General features: G+C 36.4%; 2 protein-coding genes across 2 annotated transcripts in view; both read left to right on the top strand.

The window, feature by feature from the left end:
* LOC120777801 (palmitoleoyl-protein carboxylesterase NOTUM) overlaps positions 1 to 10965 on the top strand; it is a 29135-nt gene extending 18170 nt beyond the window's left edge. The window contains exons 2-4 of the mRNA XM_040109334.1: positions 8007 to 8628; positions 8799 to 9302; positions 9369 to 10965. Coding sequence (XP_039965268.1) covers positions 8007 to 8628; positions 8799 to 9302; positions 9369 to 10477 — 2235 coding nt within the window. The 3' untranslated portion in view covers positions 10478 to 10965. The remainder of the gene's footprint in view (positions 1 to 8006; positions 8629 to 8798; positions 9303 to 9368) is intronic.
* A 5086-nt stretch (positions 10966 to 16051) lies between these two features.
* LOC120778457 lies at positions 16052 to 18513 on the top strand. The gene is made up of 7 exons (XM_040110254.1): positions 16052 to 16163; positions 16241 to 16654; positions 16716 to 16854; positions 16917 to 17083; positions 17631 to 17831; positions 17903 to 18066; positions 18129 to 18513. Exons 1-7 carry the CDS (start codon positions 16109 to 16111, stop codon positions 18345 to 18347), a joined length of 1359 nt encoding a protein of 452 aa, XP_039966188.1. The 5' UTR covers positions 16052 to 16108; the 3' UTR covers positions 18348 to 18513.
* The last annotated feature ends 2376 nt before the right edge of the window (positions 18514 to 20889 follow it).

Genomic DNA, 20889 nt, shown 5'->3' with positions numbered 1-20889 from the left:
ATTTGCCGGCGCAATTGAAATGGAAAAAGGCGCACGGCAGCATTTTTGCTCCACTTACAAATGGAAATAAAGGAAAAATGTGTAACGAAACTATGCTAAACTGCCGACGACGAAGTTAAGTGCAAACATGAAATGATAAATAATAATAATAAAAAAAGCTGCAGCCGCTACTATACAAACCAACAGCTGCTCGCGGTGACAGCCCGCAGGCAGTGTAGTTGCGCGCCTGCGACGGCAGGATGCACTGTCAGCGTGAATGAGTTGTACTAGCACTGGCTTGGCATGGCGACTGCTCGCTGCGCCTACTTTGACGGACTGACAGTAGCTGACTGACTGACAATAATTACATCATGATTGTGCGCGAACCGTTGCATCAACAACAGCAACGCGGCGGCGCGGACGCCAACACACAGCGCGTCTGGATGCAAGCGAACATGTTAATGGAAGTGTGTGTGTCTGTGTACGAATGTGAGTACGCGGAGCCTGGTTAACTGGTTGGCGAACCGCTCATTTCGGTGGCATTTCATATACACACACACGCGTATGTATATAGTTAGTTACCTGGCGGCAAGGCAACTCCACTGTCATGTCGGCAAAACACTTTGAGGAATCCGGTAATTTATTGATGATCGCTATGATCAAAGGCATGCGCAGCGCGACAGAGCAAAGAGTTGCGGAAGACCAAAGGTAGCGCAAAACGCAAACGAGTGTATTTCATGCCGCAGCATGATCAGTCAACCGCTTGCCTTGCGCTTCTGATAACAGCGTGAAAATACAGGCAGACTACTTTTGATTCTATAGAGCGTCAATGCGCCACAACACAAGACTGACGACGATCTGTCACGTACGCTGCCACACCACAGTTGAAGCTGCTGCTGTTCACCATTGTCAGCTGCTTCCGTGAATTGCGATGACAACGAAACAAAAATGGGATGCGCGTGTGAAACGCATGCCAAAGCGCTACGCGGCACGGCGGTGCTTATAACAAAACGGCGCAGCAACGCGGCAGGATTACTTGGAATTGTTTTGCGGCGGCAAACAATGACAGTTATTGGTGCGGCGCTGCTGCTGCGCGCTGTAAGCAGATCATACATTTTGCCAGTAGCTGACAGTTCAGCTGACTGATTGACTGACAGATGACTGCTGGATGCTGCCAACTACCGGTCAGCTTTTAAAGCGCGCTGATGTGTCCGTGTCAATTGCGGCTGCGCGGCAGCAACTCAAATATGCGCAAGTATGCGTTTTTTGCCTTGAGCCAAAGATACCACTTGTTGCTTGTAATTTGTAGCGCACGTCAAACACGCGCGTTGATTGATATGCCAAACAGTGTTCAGTGTTTTTGGACTCTCTCCTTTTTTTTGAATTTTGGTCACCTGCTTGCCTTTGCTGTAAGTAGATATGTGCGTTGAGAACACATCACAGCGCTCGCGCACAGATTTTCATTCGTTGCGCGCTCCATTCCTCACGCGATTGACGCACGTTTGCACATAACGCGCGCGCATTACATGTAGCGCAGCGTGGTAGAGCACAGCTGGTTATCGATCGATGGCGGGCAGTTCGTTGACATGACACGCAGACGCGCAGTATATATGACCTCAATTGGTTACAAATTACCATGCCGACAAAGCGATCGGGTCACAATCCGCTCGCATTTGTTTTATTTCATTTTTGCGTGTGCGTGCGCGCCCAATTCTGGTTTTCGTATTATCGTTTTTCATCATGCGCATGCACGCGCATACACCTGTGTGCTGTTATCGTTGTTGTTAATGACTCTTTTGTTGTCTGGGTCACTCAAGTTGGCTGGCGCAGGCAAAAATATAAGTACTTTTGTGGCAATTTTTCGGTTTCAGTCGATTTCGATTTCAATTTCAGCTCTTCGTTGTTTCGCGCTCGCACTTTTATTTCGGAAACGCGGCGATAATTCAGCTTAACTTGTTAAGCACTCATCGCAAATATAAAATGTGGAGAGCTTATTGTTGATTTTAGTTTTTGTTTTTCTTACTGGCGGCTATGAAGCGCTTTGTCGCAAAGATCAATTGATTTCAATATATGACTAATTGTAGTAGTCAGTATGCAATATTTGCAGAAAAGCAAATAATGTATTGATTTGTCTTTTTTGATTAAAAAATAGTATGTTATATAACTATTTTTGCTGTGTTTTATTTGCAAAAATTTCTGATACGAATTTGGTTTCATATTCTTCAAAACGTTGCCTACATTTCGGCGTGCAATAAAATTGAAAACTACCCAAGTCTCCTACCAAGAAGTTTCTAGAAAAATACACAAGTCTCCTACCAATGAATTTCTACTCTACTTTTCTCACCCTTCTCGTTCCTCTGGCACATTAAAAGTTAAACTAACCCACCCTAATTTGGTTTCACTGGCGTAGTAACAGTCCAAACTCAATAATCTGAAAGTAAAATCTCGGCAAACGCTTTGCGCTATCACAAATACAATCACAATAGCAAAAAAACAATACATACAAATGCACTGTGCTTATTTTTTTCTTTTTGTTTTTGGTCTGAGAAGTCAAGCGTCGAGGAACGCGTTGGAAAATGAAATCAAAGCGTTTGTGCCGCCACTTGAACTTGGTTTATTTTTATTACAGCAAAAATACTACAGTATTTGTTAGTATTGTTGTTTATTTTTCATTGTTGCGATTGTTGTTGTTGTTTTTGGGGCATCGTGCTTGATATGGTACGTGTGATGACGTTGATAGCGGTTTTTTGGGACTTTGTTTTACGCAAATTGTTTTGACTGCCCACGAAATTATTTATTAAGTACTCGCGTAAACATATATATAATTAAAATAAAATAAAAAATAAAATTAATCTACACATGAAGAAGAAAACATCCCTGAAAGCAAAAATTTTTACTTAAATTTTAAAAGACCTCTATGAGCACTCAAAGTTCCCACACTTAAAACAATCTGTTTTCATTAAAAATACCATAACTTTTGAACAGTTTAGAGTAGAGTTTTTACACGGCGAATTCTTGGAAAACAGAAAATATCCTGAAAACGGTACCCCAGTGGTATTATTTTCATTCAAAGTTGTTGTCGTTGTATGAAAAAAATTTTATTAATATTCGAGTTTTTTACTTTTCAAAGCTTTTAAATATACAAATTTATGATTGGAAATAAATTTCCCTACTAAAGACTGATCCATTTCGAGGTTCCCTACTTTTTTAAAGAAAAAACACAGAAACTTCAACTTTTATTATCATTCGAAAAAACAATCTTTGAAATTTATTTTTTGAAGATTAACTCTTTCAAATGTTGGCCGCGACTACGTCTCAGATGGGCCATCCGTTGAGTCCAATTGTCTCTCGATGACTCCTTCGAGCATTTGGACCGGTAACTGGCGTATGACACGCGTAAGGTTTTGCTCGAAGTCCTGAATCGAAGCGGGATTGTCCGCATAGACTTTAAACTTTACATATCCCCAAAAGAAAAAGTCTAACGATGTGATATCACACGATCTCACAATAATTCTAATGATTGATCGATGTGTGAGAAGCGGCGCCGCCTTGTTAAAACCAAATGTTACCGAGATCACGAGCTTTAATTTCAGGCATCAAAGAGTCTGTTATCATGGCGGTTTCGTTTTAACGGCATCATTTTTGAAGAAATAACAGACCATATTTCTTCAAATCCATTTTTCCGAGTTGCTGTGAACGGCACCGAATCGACCCTCCACGGTCTTCGTGAACACTCTCAGCTACGGCTGCTATATTTTCTTTTCTGCGTATTGGATATGGTCTACTCGGTCGAATTTTATCCAATAATGAATGCTAGGTCCCACGGTGGGTGTTGGTGTAGTAGCATTCTTAGTAGGTCTATTGTGTTGAGCACAAGTTAAGCGAAAGAAAATTGAACGATTTTGTAATTTGTAATACTAAACAAAAAACATGATAGCTCGACACGACTCACGCGTGATCTGTCACTAAAAGGCTATTGAAAAAAGTACCACTTCATGGATCATTCATTAGAATACAATCCTACAACCGACTTAGTGTATTGATTTTTAATGAATCTGAAGAATTTTAAAACCGCTAGATAGCACTGGATGGCAATACATATATAACAAAAACATGAATTTGACAACATAAGTAGTAAAATAGTTTAAAGTGGAACTGAACCCAAAAATACATGAATTCTTAAAGATTCTTCAAGAACTCTTTCCTTAAGTTCCAATAAAACCGAATTTCATTTGAACTAATATAAATTAAAAACAAGAAAAAACGTTAACTTCGGCTGCACTGAAGCTAATATACCCTTCACAGGTGCATTTCTTTTAGTAACTTTGTGTTCAGTTTGTAGGGAAGCTATATGCTATAGTCATCCGATGTGAGCAATTTTTTCGGAGATTATGTTATTATCTTAAGCAGTAATCCATGTAAAATTTCGTGAAGATACCACGTCAAATGCGAAAGTTTTCCATACAAGCTCTTGATTCCGATCGTTCGGCTCGTATGCCAGCTATATGCTATAGTTAGCCGATCTGAACCACTTCTTCCGATATTACATTATTTCGAAGAACAATAATTCATACCAAATTTTGTGAAGATATATCGTCAAATGAGGAAGTTTCCCATGCAAGCATTTCATTCCGATCATTCAGTTTGTATGGCAGCTATATGCTATAGTTAACCGATCTGAACAATTTCTTCGCAGATTACATTGTTGCCTTAGCAAATAATCTATACCAAATTTCGTGAATATATCTTGTCAAATGCAAAAGTTTTCCATACAAGAACTTGATTCCGATCGTTCAGTTTGTATGGCAGCTATATGTTATAGTTGTCCGATATCGGAAGTTCCGACAAATGAGCAGCTTCTTGAAGAGGAAGTGACGTTTGCAAAATTTCAAAACGATATCTTAAAAACTGAGGAGCTAGTTCGTATGTATATATACAGACAGACAGACAAACGGACATGACTAAATTGACTCAGCTCAACATACTGATATACTGACATACTTTATACGTTCTCCGAAGCTTCCTTTTGGGTGTTATAAACTTCGTGGCAAACTTAATATACCCTGTTCAGGGTATAAAAAGAACAGTTGCTTTGCTACGCTACGTTTCGACCATTTTAGCAAAAAAAAAAAATAAACTTCTTATTACTTCAAAGGAATACACATTTTTGCCGCGCTATTTATGGACTTTAATGTGAGACTTCCTTTAACCACCAACAACTGGGTCAGGAATCACCTGCTGTCACCTATTTTACAGCTATAAAAATTGCTGTTGCCCTGCCGAATGCGGCGAAGGCAGGAAACAAACAAACAAATTACACACACACACACACACACGCGCAAAGAAGCAAAACAGAGAACTAAAAAGCAGCGCAAAAAAATTCAAAAGAGTTCGGTGCAGCAGACGGCACTCCTCAGCCAACCCACTGACCCCGCGTCCATACCCCATTCTCTGTCATTCAATAAATGACAGCGAAAAATTGCTTTCCACTCGAATGGCTGCAAAAATATTGACGGTTATTCGCAATGAATTGCACCTCAATGAATTACAGTTATTGCAGCAGTCGCTGTTGTTGCTGTTATGTTGTTGTTGCAGCTGCTGCTTTCGAAAAATATTCGCCAATACATGTGATTGTTGTTGTTGGTCACTGCGGCATATTGCTGTTGTCCGGCGCGCAGCAATAAAGCGACAACAACATTTACAACGCCAGAGCGTTATTATAATAAACAGCAACAGCAACAGCAACAACAAATTCATGGCTATTGTTTTTATTTTCATTACAATTCGTTTATTGTTTGTTGTAATTGCTTTTGTAGCGATGTTTGTCTGTATGAGTATGTGTGTTTGTAGTTGTTACCGCTGCTGCTGCTCTTCTACTTGCTGTTGTTGTTGTTGTTGTTGTTGGCTTTGTGCGAGTATCTCTTTAAGGAGGCGGTAAACCTCTTTGATCTTATCGCAGAGCTTCTTGCTCGCATTTTTGATCAAAGCAAGTTTTTCCGCCAAAGCGGAGGAAAAAACATCGTACAAGAAACAATCATATGAAAGCAATAGCAGTGAATTACAAAAAAAACCAAAAGCAATAACAATAACAACAACATAAAAACAACAGCAAGAACAACGACAACTTGCAGACAATACAAGTATTACCTAATAAAACGAAGAAGTTGAAGATGGCAGCAATGTTCCTACATACATATGTACTATATTGACCCGGACAGACAAAAACTATATTTTAACGCATTTTAATCGGTATTTTAAAACAAATCTGTTCTAACCTCAACAAAGTAGGCTCCCAAGTTAAGCATACCCACGGTTAATATTTGGTAATCGAAAAAGTATTTTCGTATTTCTAATCAAACTAATGAATTTAAATGAGCCAAATATATACCATTTTGGTCGACTACTTTTAGCCATTTTTCTGCTAAAGATATTATTCCATCTGTGTACAATTTTTCTGGTTTCTCAGGGAAAAACTGTGATAAGTAATTTTCATAGGCTTCTCTTGAAGCCAACTGTACTCCATAAATGGAGTTATGCATTGACCGAAACAAGTGATAGTCCGATGATGCAAGGTCGGGGCTATATGGTGGATGCATCAAAACTTCCCAGCAAAGCTCTCCCAGTTCTTGCTGAGTCACCAAAGATATGTGTGGTCTAGCGTTGTCCTGATGGAAGACGAAGCCCTTTCTGTTGATCAGTGCCGACCATTCTTACAATTGCTTGCTTCAATCTCATCAGTTGTTGAAAGTAAAATGTAGAATCAGTCGTTCGACTAGGGTGGAGCAGTGGATGATTCCTTTCCAATCCCACTAAACATTGACATAACCTTTCGAGGCGTCAATCCTGGCTTTGCGACCATTTGTTGAGCTTCACTACGCTTGAACCATGATATTTTTCCCACATGATTATCGTATTTGATCCACTTTTCGTCTCTTGTTACCATTCGTTTCAGCAATGAATCGATTATGTTAATTCGGTCCATTAAATTTTTCACCGACAATTCATGTGGTACCCAAACATCGAAATTCCTTTTGTAGCCAGCTATTTTTAAATAGTTCAAAACCGTTTGCTGATGAATATTAAGTTTCTTAGCGTTTTTATGGCTGCTTATGTGACGGTCCTGGTCAATCTTTTTCATAATTTCATCGGCTTTTTCAACCTACCTTCTTAGAACATTAACCAAAATGTGCTGAGTTGATCTACAATAAATTTGGAGATCTTCTGCTTTCTCTTTTCAAGCACTGTTTCTTTGACTGTTTCGATGTTATAGTCTTTAACAGAGAAGGAACGACTCACATCTCGACCTTCACTAAATGTACCACTCAACTACTTTACTTTACTAGACTCCCCAAAACCACTGGAAACACAAATTTCAAATAAAGACTTTTTTAAATTGTTTTCTATGGTCAAAATTCAAACAAACCTAGAAGGTGTACAAATTTAGAAAAAAAAACATATCGATTCGGTTTCGACGCGCATTTTAAATGGGCCAGTCCGGGTCAAATTTGATCTCGAAGTAAATAAAAATATACCAAAAGTGTCAACAGTATTTTTGTAATTTTTTAAAGAGAAGATATATATGTATATATGAGTGTGTGCGTATATAAATGCTATCGCTAATACCGGTGTTGCGGAAGTGCCATGCGACAAGACAATATGAAAATAAACAACAATTGTAGACTAGCGCCTGGCATATTCATGCATATACACAACATACACATGGCATGTATGTATATACTATGTATATGTATACGCTGTTTAATGTCAGCCGGCTTCGGAAACAATTTCATTCACTACAATCTGTTTCTGCGATTCGCGTTTGACTTTTGATGGTGTGCTCTCGCGTGTAAATATGCTAGTGTTCATCATAACAACACGTGCTCACGCTTTTGCTATAGCGCGCTCTCTCTCTGTTTTTTTCTTTTTTTGTTAGTAATCTCGCTCTCTCTCCCCTCTCATGCGCGCTCTGTATTTCTCACTGTGACTTTATAAAATTTTAATATTTTGCTTTCTCTCTCCCCTTACAGCACAACAACTCAAGCTGCAACACAATTAATAAGATCAAATGCAGTCAGCGCCAACACAGTGATCATTCATGTTCCACAACAATCCACAAATGCTTGTGCCCACAGCGTAGCATTGCCTACTTAGCGGCGCACAAAGTTCAATGCATAACATTAGTGCTACAGAGCGTGTTCATCGCATTACTTTGCTTGGCGTTAATACAGCCGACATATGCGCGTTCCGCAAAGCCACATCGAGCAGCGAAAACAGCATTAGTGGCAACGCCGCCAATAGCGGAATCGCTGGTTGGCAACGCGGCCGCATCCGGTACTTTTTTGAACTCTTCGAATATTATGATGTCGGCAAACGAGAGAAATTCGCTCGATTTAGGCGCCACAACTAAACTCGCCACACCTGTGGTGGAGAACCGACGCGCGCTAAAGCTCGTACAATTCAATAATATGTCAGTCGTGTGTAATGATGGCTCGCGCGCTGGTTTCTATTTGCGCAAAAATCCCAATTCAAAGAAATGGATTGTGTTCCTGGAGGGCGGTTGGCATTGTTTTGATGCGCGCTCATGTCGTGCGCGTTGGTTGCGGCTGCGCCACTTGATGACGTCGACGCAGTGGCCCGAGAAACGTGATGGTGAGTATTTTATTAATATTTGAAGAGCGCCAACATTCCGTTCTCAGCGCTTGCTAAGAGCGTAGCTAGTTTGATATCACACGTCTTCCAATTCAAACCGCGCTCGCCGCATTCTATAATTTTTGTGATCTCTTTAAGGAATTAAAACAATTTCTGTGTTTATTTTACAGTTGGTGGCATACTCTCACCTTTACCGGAAGAGAATCCCTATTGGCATAGTGCAAATCATGTACTCGTGCCCTACTGCAGCAGCGATTCGTGGTCGGGTACACGCGACACTATCGACGAGAACGCGAAGTTTCGCTTTATGGGTGCTGTAATCTTACGCAACGTCATCGCCGAACTAATACCACTCGGCTTAGGACGTATACCGGGTGCGGAATTGTTGCTAGTCGGTTCGTCGGCAGGCGGTCTTGGTGTTATGCTGAACTTAGATCGCATAACCAATTATCTGCAACAGGAACGCAAACTCATGGTGACTGTGCGTGGTGTAAGCGACTCGGGTTGGTTTCTCGATCGTGAACCCTACACACCAGCTACAGTCGGCTCCAGTGAGGCGGTGCGTCAAGGTTGGAAGATGTGGCAAGGATCGCTGCCGGAAGCTTGCGTTGAACAATATCAAGCAGAGCCTTGGCGTTGTTATTTCGGTTACCGACTGTATCCAACGCTAAAAGGTAAGAGCAAACTTAATTTTCCGCTAACTTCGCATATCATTAATGAATATTTCTCTCAATACACAGCACCACTCTTCGTCTTTCAATGGCTGTTCGATGAAGCACAAATGCGCGCCGATAATGTAGGCGCACCAGTTACGCCCCAACAGTGGAACTACATACATGAAATGGGCGGCGCGCTACGTTCCTCCTTAGACAACGTCACGGGCGTATTCGCGCCCTCTTGCATCGGCCATGCTGTGCTCTCCAAACGCGATTGGATCAATATTAAAATCGATGACATCTCTTTACCATCGGCTCTCCGTTGCTGGGAGCATTCGACACGTCCACGCCGCAGACGACACAACATCGCTAAACAAAACCATTTGGAGCACACCGAACAAAAGCGCCATCGCTCCAACAACGAACATCAAAGAATCCCGCATAAGAACCGTATACCCAAACAACACAAAGGGAAGAAAGATAACAACAACTACGAGCCACAAAATGGTACACGTCCCCGCTTAAGTAAAGCCGAGCGTGAAGAAAGACGGCGACTACGTCACGAACGTCAACAGCGGCGTCAACGTAAACTACAACAACAACGCAACAAGAACAAACAACGCAATCGTCACGAGCGTCGACGTAACGAAGCAGAACGCAAACGTAACAACAATTTGCCACCCAACGACAACGCCACCGCATTATACGAACAACATCCCAACAAAAAACAACGTCAACATAACAAACCGAAAGCAAATGGTGTTGAGCGTAAACACCGACCGGGCCACAAGTCACGTAAGGAACGTAAAGAGCAACGTCAACAACAACAACTGAAGCTACAAAACAGCGGCAAATTCGAACGACAACATGAGCTGCAGCACGACGAACAAGCCATCGAGACGACAACCCAATTTGACCTACAAAAAAGACACATGCGCCGCAATCGTGTGCCGCGCGTGCCCGAGAAATGCGCGCTACGCCTGCTCGAGCGCTGCAGTTGGCCGCAATGCAATCACTCCTGCCCGATGGTCACGAATCCGCTGACCGGCGAAGAGATGCGCTTCCTCGAGCTGCTCACCTCTTTCGGTCTGGACATCGAAGCCGTTGCCGCGGCATTGGGCATTGACATGCAGACCCTGAGCAATATGGATCGCACCGAGCTGATTAATCTGCTGACGCAACAGGCGAGCTGATCGTCGGTGTAAATACAAGTGCTTGTTTGTACGTGTGTGTATGTGTGTGTGTGTGTGGCAGTGTATGTGTGCTTGTGTATTCATAAATTATTTGTAAATATTAGTTGCTTAAGTCGTAAATAGTTCAAAGTTCAAATTAATAACGTAAGTGTTGTATGAGCTCTAAAGATAGATATACATACATATGCATTTCATATATTATATATTGAAAATCGTTTTCTGCTTCCAACTGTAAGTTGTGTTTTATAGTATTTTTGTATTTTTGGTAATTACTTAAAGACAAATATTGTACCCAGTTGTTAGGAAAAGCTAATTTATTGTTTTTGTTGTAAGCGATTTTAGTTTAATTTCAGTTATATGCATAAGTTTTAAGCCAAAATGAGTAAACAGAAATATTCGCAAAAAAACATAACAAAGCAATGAGTGAGTTCGAGAGCCAGAGAGTTTATGAGCGCTTATCACATGTATAGAGAAGAGAAAATTGTATTAAATTAATAATATGCAATATACATACAATTTAAAAAAACTAAATTTTCTAATATTTTAATTGATTAAAAAAAATTTTTTTTAATTATTTTTTTTATTTATTTAAAATTAATTTTTTTATTTTTTAATACATTAATTTTCAAAAACTTTGGCCTGTTATAAAAAAATAGTAATAAATAATTTTTTTTTCCATATAAAGAAAAAAAATTGTTTCAAATATTTTAAATTATAAAATTTTTTTACTATACTAATTTTCAATTCCAAAAATTCCGCTTTTTATGAATATGTATAATCTTGTAGTAATAAATTACAAAAACAAAAATTAATAGAGAGGAAGAGAAAATTTTAAATTTATAAAATTAATAATATGCAATATACATAGTATAATATAAAAAGTCGTCTAATTTTTTTAGTTAATTAATTTTATTATTAATGATTATTTTAATTAAAATAAATAAAATTATTAAAAAATTAAAATTATTAAAATGATTTTGTTTAATTATTAAATTATAAATTAAAAATTTCGTTTTTTAACATATGTAATTATTTTCTATTACAAAAATTCGGCGTTTTATAAAAAAATGAATCGCTCCAAAATCTACAAAAAATTTATTCCTATTGTTATGCTCATATAATTATGGACTCATTAGTTAAATAATGCTACTCGAACTCACCCGCTAACAACGCATTTATAATAAAAATAACTCGAAATATCACATTATACTCAAAATTTAAAAAAAACGAAAAAGCAAAAAAAAATTAAAACATTCTATATACACGAATGAATATAAACACAAAATGCAACAATGAGACTGTTACTTAATTAAATTATTATTGTTAACAATTAAACAAATTAATTTTACAAAAAAAAACATAAATGTATTAAAAAAAAGCAAAAAATAAAAAAAAATATAATTATAATTAACAATAATTAAAAAATTTATTTCGAAATTAAAAAAAAATAATTAATTTTATGCGAAAAAAATACAAAAATAATGATTAAAAAAATTAATTTCGAAATTAAAAAAAAAAATAATTAATTTTATGCGAAAAAAATACAAAAAAAGCAAAAAATAACAATTATAATTAATGAAAATTAAAAAAATTAATTTCGAAATCAAAAAAATTATTTACCAACAATGTTATGATTACACAATAATTACATATATAGCAAATGTACTTAATTATGCAGCAGCATATGAAATCAATACTTGTTTGCAACTGAAGCTCGATCATAAATCTACCTCAATAGAACTTAAAAAAATAATTAATTAAAAAATTGAAATGTTATTTAAAATTGTAATTAATTAGACTGTTATACTGTATATGTCACATTTGCAATAAAAATATTAGCAGAACGCACAGGCATTGAAGGATCGAATTTGGGTACAAGAAAGAGTGTTTCTAAGCAAAGCAAATAATTGAAAATGAAAAACCAAGCCAATTACATATATTTATGAGTATTTACAATATAAATATGTACATATCACTTTTTTATGCATGAAATCACAATTCTGCTACAACCATCCATAACGTTTAGTGAAAAAATAGTTAAATATTATTTATGCTAGCATATTTTTTTTGTACCTGTAAAACTCTTTCAATTATAACAATGAAGTTCATTACAACAAAAACACACACAGAAACTTAAAATATTGCATTCCTTCATTTTGTATAGCTTTTTGCACTTATTTATTTATTTTAGATCGGAAGAGCACATTAAATTTAATTTTTTTTTAATTTAATTTATAAACTCGAATATATTTGTAAATATTTACATTTGTTTAAATTATTGTTTAATATTACTTTAAAATAATAATTTCTAAAAAAATTTAAATTTTAATTAATAGGTAATTTAATACTTTTAACACAGTAATTATAAAAGTACTTAATTATTTTAGTATTTAAGTCAAATGTTATGATGAATTGTTGTGTGAGCGTGAAAAAGTACGATTAATGTTTGTTGAAATGAGCGAAAATAAACAATATAACATTATATTTAAAAGAAAAATAAATGATAAATTAAAATAGAAATAAATATTTTTTATTATGCGTTTAATATTCACGAAAAACTATAACCGAACTCCAGAATAAAATTCTTTAGTAAGCACTGTGCCGAAATCAGTTGAGCAGGCTCTCTTCGCACTCTCCTCGTCACGATTTCAGCACTTTTTGCAAAATATTTTTATTTTCACTTGTTTTGCAATGACTTTTCATTTCTCTAAAGCCTTCAAATAGTTAATTTCATAATTTCATTGTTTACCGTTATCACAGCGTTGTTTCATGCGACGCAAATCATTATCAGTTGGCGCTGATTTGATAAACGAGTTTAAATGGAATTACTGACGCTTTTGTTATTGCGTCAGACTTTAAATAAATGACGAACAAAGTTTACTGCTGACATTTAATAATAGTAGCAAAAGTCAGGCTCATCCTTAATTGATAAAACAGGGTGTTTGCCAAATGATTCGAAAAAAGTTAGCAAAAAATACTAGAACAAAATATTATTATTTTTATTGAAATCGGTCTAAAAAAGGAAGGTGTATCTTGATTTCTATTCCATTATTCCAATACCACAAATAACTGAAATATTCCCTCAAATATATATGTCAAACTTTGCCTCTGAAAAGGTGCTTTTGCTAAAAGTTATATACAGTTAGAATTTTCAAAGAAATTATTTTTTTATTTTATTTTCTTAATGTATGTATATATATTTAAGAATACAAACAGAAAATATCATATTGTTCCGGTGAATATTTTCGAAGTTACACGCAAATTTGAAAAGGCATTTCAGAGTGCTCGGAAGTACTCGTACAAGGCCAAACTTTAAACGCATTTTTCTCGAAATGGTGATTTCATAGTCGGCGACCAACATTACTCGAAAACGGCTCAACTGATTAGTCTCAAATTTTAACACCAGCTTTTTAAATATATTTTTTAGTAATTCAATGAAGATTTTTTCTCATCGATAAGTATTTTTTATAAACAATATTAGGCCTAAATTTTGGTCAAAATCGATTTTTTTTAAACCGTCATTTTCTTCTTTCGATTTGCGTTACTAAATTTATAAAAAGGATCCAGTTCAGAGATATATTGGTTACCGCAAAACGTCTTTTTCAAGAAGATCTGATGGAGTTGCTTTCCAAATAAATATTTTTACTAATAATAAGTTCTAAAATACAGTTAAAAGATACCATAATACGTGCACAAAATTTTTGGATCAATAAATTTAAAATTTTTTCTAATTTTTTTTCCAGTGAACTCTAGTATTTTCGATGAAGTTGATCGAACACGCTCTGGTTGAGCAAATATGTGAGAAGTGATTTGCGTGATTTAAAAGTGGAGATTCTGACTTGAAAGACGAAGGACGTCGTGGGTGGATAGAAGTTAGATAGATAGTTTGAAGATGGAGAAAACTGTAAGCATTACTCGAGGAAAATTGTTGCCAAACACAAGAAGAGCTCGTAGCATATTTGGTAGTCACTCAAACATCTCTTTCAAAGTGTTCAAAAGCAGCCGAATACATTCAAGAACAAGCAAAAAAAATTATGAATTTTAGGCAGTGAAAACATTGATGGGGAATACTGCCGACAATAAGTCATAAATTTTGAGCGAGCGATTGCTGAAAAAACAACGCTCGGCGTCATGTTGCAAGACCGGTTAAAGATCATTTGGAAAATAGAGCCTGGGAAGTTTTGTCTAAACTGTCTCAATGCCCAGTCCGGTCGATGTAGAAATTTTAAAATATTTGTCTATCTATATATTCAATAAAAATGAGGAACCCGAATTGGATGTCTCGTATACCCCTGTATAGTTTTATTCTTTGATAAAGACATCTAGACAAATTCTAAGTTACTAAATCCCAATCGAACTACTAGTCAAAAATATTTGAAAACAATCTAAAGTTCCTGTAAGGTTGTCACGTTTCTGTAATTTATTTTTAAATATTTATAAGTAAAACATTACTCAGTTAGATTCCATTGAAGCCCACAGCTTACTTTATTATCAAATATATTTTATATAAGATACTTACTAACAAAATGAATTGCAAGTGTCAAATTGTGTACCGAGAAGTGATGATTTGCGAAAATCATAAATTTTTTGTTTCCTTTAAGAAAAAGTGCTCATGCTCTATCAGACGTAACATGTAAAAGATGGTTTCAACGGGTCAGAAATAACGATTTTGATGTGAGAAATGAAGAATCTGGAAGAGGATGAGTCAGAAGCAAATGGGAGTCATGCTAAATATTGCACAAATCGTTTCAGACCCTTTGTAAGCTGTGGGAAAGATCCAAAAGTGTGTAAAATGGTTGTCACATGAATTGAATCACAGATAAATGGAAAATACAAAAAAAAACTTGTGAAACTTTGCTTCAAATACAAGAAAGAAAATTAGTTTTTTATCGAACTGTAACTGGCGATGAAAAATTAATTTATTTTAAGAATCCTAAATAAAGAAAATCATGGGTTAAACCGGGACAACCATCAACATCGACTGCAAAAACAGATCGATTCGGTAAGAACGCAATGTTCTATGTTAGGATGGATCAGAAGGGTGTGATATATCATGAGCTTCTAAAACCTGGTGAAACTGTTAAAGCTAATCCCTACAGACAAAAAATTATCAATTTGAAACATGTACTGAACGAAAAACGTCCAGAATGGGCCAGAAGATACGGCGAAGTAGTTTTGTTGTACGACAATACACCTGCACTCAAAGAAAAATCGGTTCTGGGTACAATCAAAGTACTTGACGGTGAGCTGTTACCCCCTAATATGCTAGATATATTTTTTATAGAGTTGCCAACAATAAATTAAGTTGCAATAGTCTCAATAATATGGTTACCAAAGTACACAAAGTTATATAAAAAAAATAGAATATATTTAATTTGTAAAACAAAATCGGTTTTAATTAAAGGTTAATTCACTTCAAATAAAATTTTAAATTCTATAAAGAGCTTAAGTCTAACTAAGGCAAATAGCCATGTAACCAGCCTGTATATCACAACTCATACATGTATCTTAGCGGTTAATTCGGTACATTTCCACACTTAAGCCACTCTTACTTTAGGCGACCGTATTGAGCGACATTAAGAACAATTTGAGAATAAGTTCAAGTTTAGCAGCGCGAACGTAACAAACGCGATGCATTTAAGCTTTTCTTTATTCATCTGCTACAATTTGCCGTTGCTGCTGCAAGGTAAGCACCAGGAAGAATTTACATATATACAAAATTTACATTTAAAATATATATTCAACGAATTAAATTCCTTCAAGCTTGTCCCATCTACTTGACGATTTCGCTCGATGCCAAAACTGTGCAAGATGCTAACCTCGAAGTAAATTGGGGTCCCGAATGTCATGATCATCCCGAATGGATAGGTATTTTCAGCGAAGATCCCTCAACCACATACGTACAGCCCGAGGCGCGTATCACCGACATAACAAACTCGTCCGGTAAAGTTTTAAGTGATGTGAAAATCGGTAAATTACGCTTTCCGCCCGGTTGGAATAGTAATGATGTGAATGTGGTGCCCAGCGAATATCCGAAGGGTAAATGTCTGCCATATTATGTAGCCAGCTTCAATGGTAGTGAACTGTTGACGGTGGAATGTTTAAAAATACAACCGAATTGGATGTCCAAGTTGGAGCATATAGCGCAAATGCCCTTGAAGGATCTCTTCATACCGGGTAAGCTATCTGAATTAAAGGAAATTTCGAGGTTAAATTGTGGGGTGTTTCGTACTTACAGGTACTCACGCTTCGGCAGCTTATGTCGCTAACTTGACCAAAACCAAATCGGTGCTGGTTAAAGACTATGTGGTAGCTCAACACTTCGATGTCTGGTCACAATTGGTCTTTGGTATGCGATATTTGGACTTTAGTATTGGGTTTGTGATGCTAGAAGTGGTATTAAGCTTAAGATTTTGGTTATACTTTTTTGCTTTTCTAGCTTTGATAAAATTGTAGATGTCTATGATTCGAACAATGCCGATAACTTCTGCATTGTCAACGAGAACAAGCTTGTCCGCCCATTGAGGAATGTTTTGAAGGGTATTAAGCGTTTCGTAAAACTGTCTCATGAGGTCGTTATATTAGACTTCAGTTCGTTTCCTATTGGTAAGTTCAAAATGTATACTTTTTTGTTCGATTTATTTGTATCCGTTCTGTTGGTTCCGTCGTTCGATATATGAAAATAAGAATTGACTAAAATACTACTCAATGAGTCAAACGGATTCCTACCTATCCAGTTTTAAACCAGCCGTAAGTTTCGAAACCGAATCGAAGGGATTAATATTCAGTTGTTTTTATATTCTGCGGAATGATGCTAAGTTCTGGAACCATTGTAGAAGCAATTTCGAAAATCGCGAACTTGTAGAGGTTATGAGTAATAATATGCCGATCCATGAAACTATGGATTTACCCTAGATATAAGAATCTATCTGGAATTGTCCACAGTTTTTCGAAGGGACGAGAGTAAAACTCAAACTGACTGTAAATATACGCCTTTTAAGTCCACAAAGGCTCGAAAATATATCAAGATAGCCGAAAAAAGTTAAAAATCCTGTATAAATATCGGAACAACGCGAAAAATATAACCTGACTTACTAAAGTTCTAATTTAGGAAGAATTATTTTACTCAATTTTCTAATTTTCTTCATTACAGGGTTCTATAAGCATCCCGAACGTCATAGCAGTCTGCTGCATCTTTTGCACGAAGAAGTCGGCGATATTGTCTACACACGAAACACAAGTACACACGAGGAAGCCAAGCCATGCTATGAGCTCACTATTGACGAGATAAGGAGTAATAACAAATTTCTAATAATTTTATATCCGGTGCAGGAGTTACCATATCCGGAAAGTGGTAAACTCTTTATTCTTCGTCTTAAATTAGTTCTACTGCCTTTAATATTGATTTTATATTCAATTTTATAGAGTCGAAAATATTATGTCCCAACTGGAAACGTTTCTCCACCGCTTTTATGAATACCTCCGAGGCATTGGACAATATGCGTTTGTTGTTTAGCAAAAAGCATAATTCACCGGTACGGAATGAAGGTTGGACCTTTCAGGCTATACGTAGCATGGAACAGTCTTTGGTTGGTAGCTGGTTTATTCTTCTTTTCTCGTTTCTAATATTTTTCGCTAAATTCACTTGTAGAATAACAATAAATTGGAGACAGCCAAGGAACGTGCCGCCATTTTGAACCCCAAAGTTACGAGTTGGCTCAAGGGGCCTTGGAGCTTAACCGCTAATGTTGTCGCACTCGATTATTTCAGTAACACAAATATTATCGACGTGGCCATTTATGCCAATATGCATAAGGCTTTCAATATGGCCAATAAGAATTTCGTTAATTTTGAGATTGTTAGTAATTAAAGTTAAATAAAAATTCGTAGCATAGAGTTGCCACCCGGTTGCACATAGCTTACAAGAGTATTGCACATAGTTGGCCTTCAAGCAATCTAATGTATCTAATTTTGGCTATAGTCCATAACATTAACATTACTTTGAAAACCAAAGAATAAAGCATATTAAAAGTTTATTGAACCCCACTTCATTGGGTAGAGGGTCTCCTTTGTTATAACACATCCATAATTGATAAGCAATAAGTCAGGTTTTGAAGCTTGAAGTCTATTATTCTTAGGTATTAAGTGGGTTGACCCATAAAATACTTTTGTGTGGCTGTCCGCAGACTAATGAAATTTTTTTGGGCTTAGAAATGTAGAACAGAAATGAAATTACTCTTGTGCAGCAAGTTTTTTGGTTTTGTAACAGATAATACTCCACTCTCTCTTCTCTGAGAAATACCAACCCAAAGTCAAAAAGACTCAAATCCTGGTATTATTAATTACAGACTGTAGGATATTTACAGATATCTCTTTAAAGAAGTCTTACACAGTATCAAGATCTCAATTGTAAAGAATGGCAACAAGATATGCACTGGAAGCTAGACAATAAAGACGACATTGATTCTCACACAAACTATTTCCAAATGATTTTTCATGTCGCAGCATAACGTATAAAGCAAATTGGACCTATATTAATAAATATACTACCGATCTAGCTTTTTGACGAAAGTATGTGCTCGCCTTGAATTTCATTGGACTTCAATCAGTTTAACACACACTCTGACAACGTCAGACAATAAGATGATTGAAATGACTATAGCACCAGTGTTGGACTAAATTAATATTGAATCCTAAAACCACTTTTAAAGGAAAACAAACCTAAATGAGATTCAAATACTTGCCCCGTTTGTCTTTCAGAGGGTCAGCGGCAAAATACCCAGAACTTTGCGATTATTAGGTTTGAGATTTCCCTCTTAAATAAGAAAACTTTTTATTTAAGAAAAATAAGATATAAAGTAATTTTAGTTCCCAGAATGGGGAACAAGAAAAAATCACACGGATCCATATCTGGTAAATGCGGTGGTTGATCGATGGTATTCATTCCGTTTTTGGCGTTAAATTCGATCACAATCATGACTCGATGCAATGTTGCATTATAATCGTGTAAAATCCGAAAATTGTTCTTCCACAATACGGACAAATAGAACTCACTATTGACCGTCTCTTCCTCTGGATCAAATTCATGATGCACCAAACTACGAATATCGAAAAAAAACAGTAAGCATCACCTTGATTTTTTGCGGCTTTGGCCTGGTTTTTTTTAGTTTCGGTCCGTTTTTTCCCTCCATTCCAGTGATTGATAACTTTTTTGCATGACCAACTCATAAAACCATGTCTCGTCGGCAGTTATAATGCTCTCCATGAATATGAGTACGGCATTCGCACGGTCAAGCATGTCCAACAAGACTTGTTTACGGTGCTCTTCTTAAAAAAACTTCAACTTTATCAGAACGAGTCGAGCAAAATATCCAACAAAATCATTCGAACGGCTCGCAAGAGATGTCGAGCTCTCTTGCCATCTCTCTAACACCTGCCTGATGATTATCAAGCACTTTTTAATTTTTCATCAGTTGAAGAGTTCGAAGGTCGTCTAGAACGAGACATGCCTTCAACGAACTCTGGACCGTCTTTGAAGGCTTGATACCACTCGCAGACCTATGTTTTTGATAAAACTGAATCACCATAAGCCTGTCCCAACATTCGCAATGATTCCGCACACGAAATTTGGTTAGAAATGAAAAATTTTAGACAAATTCTTTGTTCGATATATTTAACCATTGTAAAGATCACAACGCGCTATTGAGGGTTCCGACTGTAGACGCTGGTGTAAACAAACAGTTTGACGAATCACGCTCATATTTGGCATAGTAATTAGGGACAGTCCTACCAACTTAAGAATATACTATTTTTATTGAAACATGAAATTTCCTGGTGTTCTTTTGTCCCAATGCATATAATGTTTCCATAAGAAACCCTTAAGTTCATATTCATCATTTATACAGACGTCACATAGTAGTATCATTAATAAACTAATATTTCTCTATGACTAAGTTAGTTAATAAAATTTATGAATATTAATAGTAAGCAGTTGTATAATTGCTCTTGAATTAGTGATCCATTCAATCAGCATTACAAAAAAAATATATAAATTCATTTGTGCATATCCAATAAGCTTTTGATGATTGTTTACACTAGTTTACAAATTAAGATGAAAGTCATGGATTTAGTAGCGTTTTATTTTATTTTTACTTTGTTTTCCATTTCTATAATAATAATAACTAAAACTGAGTATTATCACTAACAACAGTCAGCCTCGAAATCCAACACAGTATAACTCTTGCCAACAGGTGCTACTTCAGACTGAATAGGCAATTGAGAAGTAAAATCCTCTCTCGACGAACAAAAATAAAACTCTATAAGTCACTCATTATTCCCGGCCCGCTATATGATGCGGCCTTAGGAGTGTTCGAGAGAAAGTTTTTGCCGAAGATTTATGGTCCTTTGCGCAT

This window comes from Bactrocera tryoni, chromosome 5, assembly GCF_016617805.1.
Source record: "Bactrocera tryoni isolate S06 chromosome 5, CSIRO_BtryS06_freeze2, whole genome shotgun sequence".
NCBI lineage: Eukaryota > Metazoa > Arthropoda > Insecta > Diptera > Tephritidae > Bactrocera > Bactrocera tryoni.
This window is presented reverse-complemented; position numbering and strand designations above follow the sequence as displayed.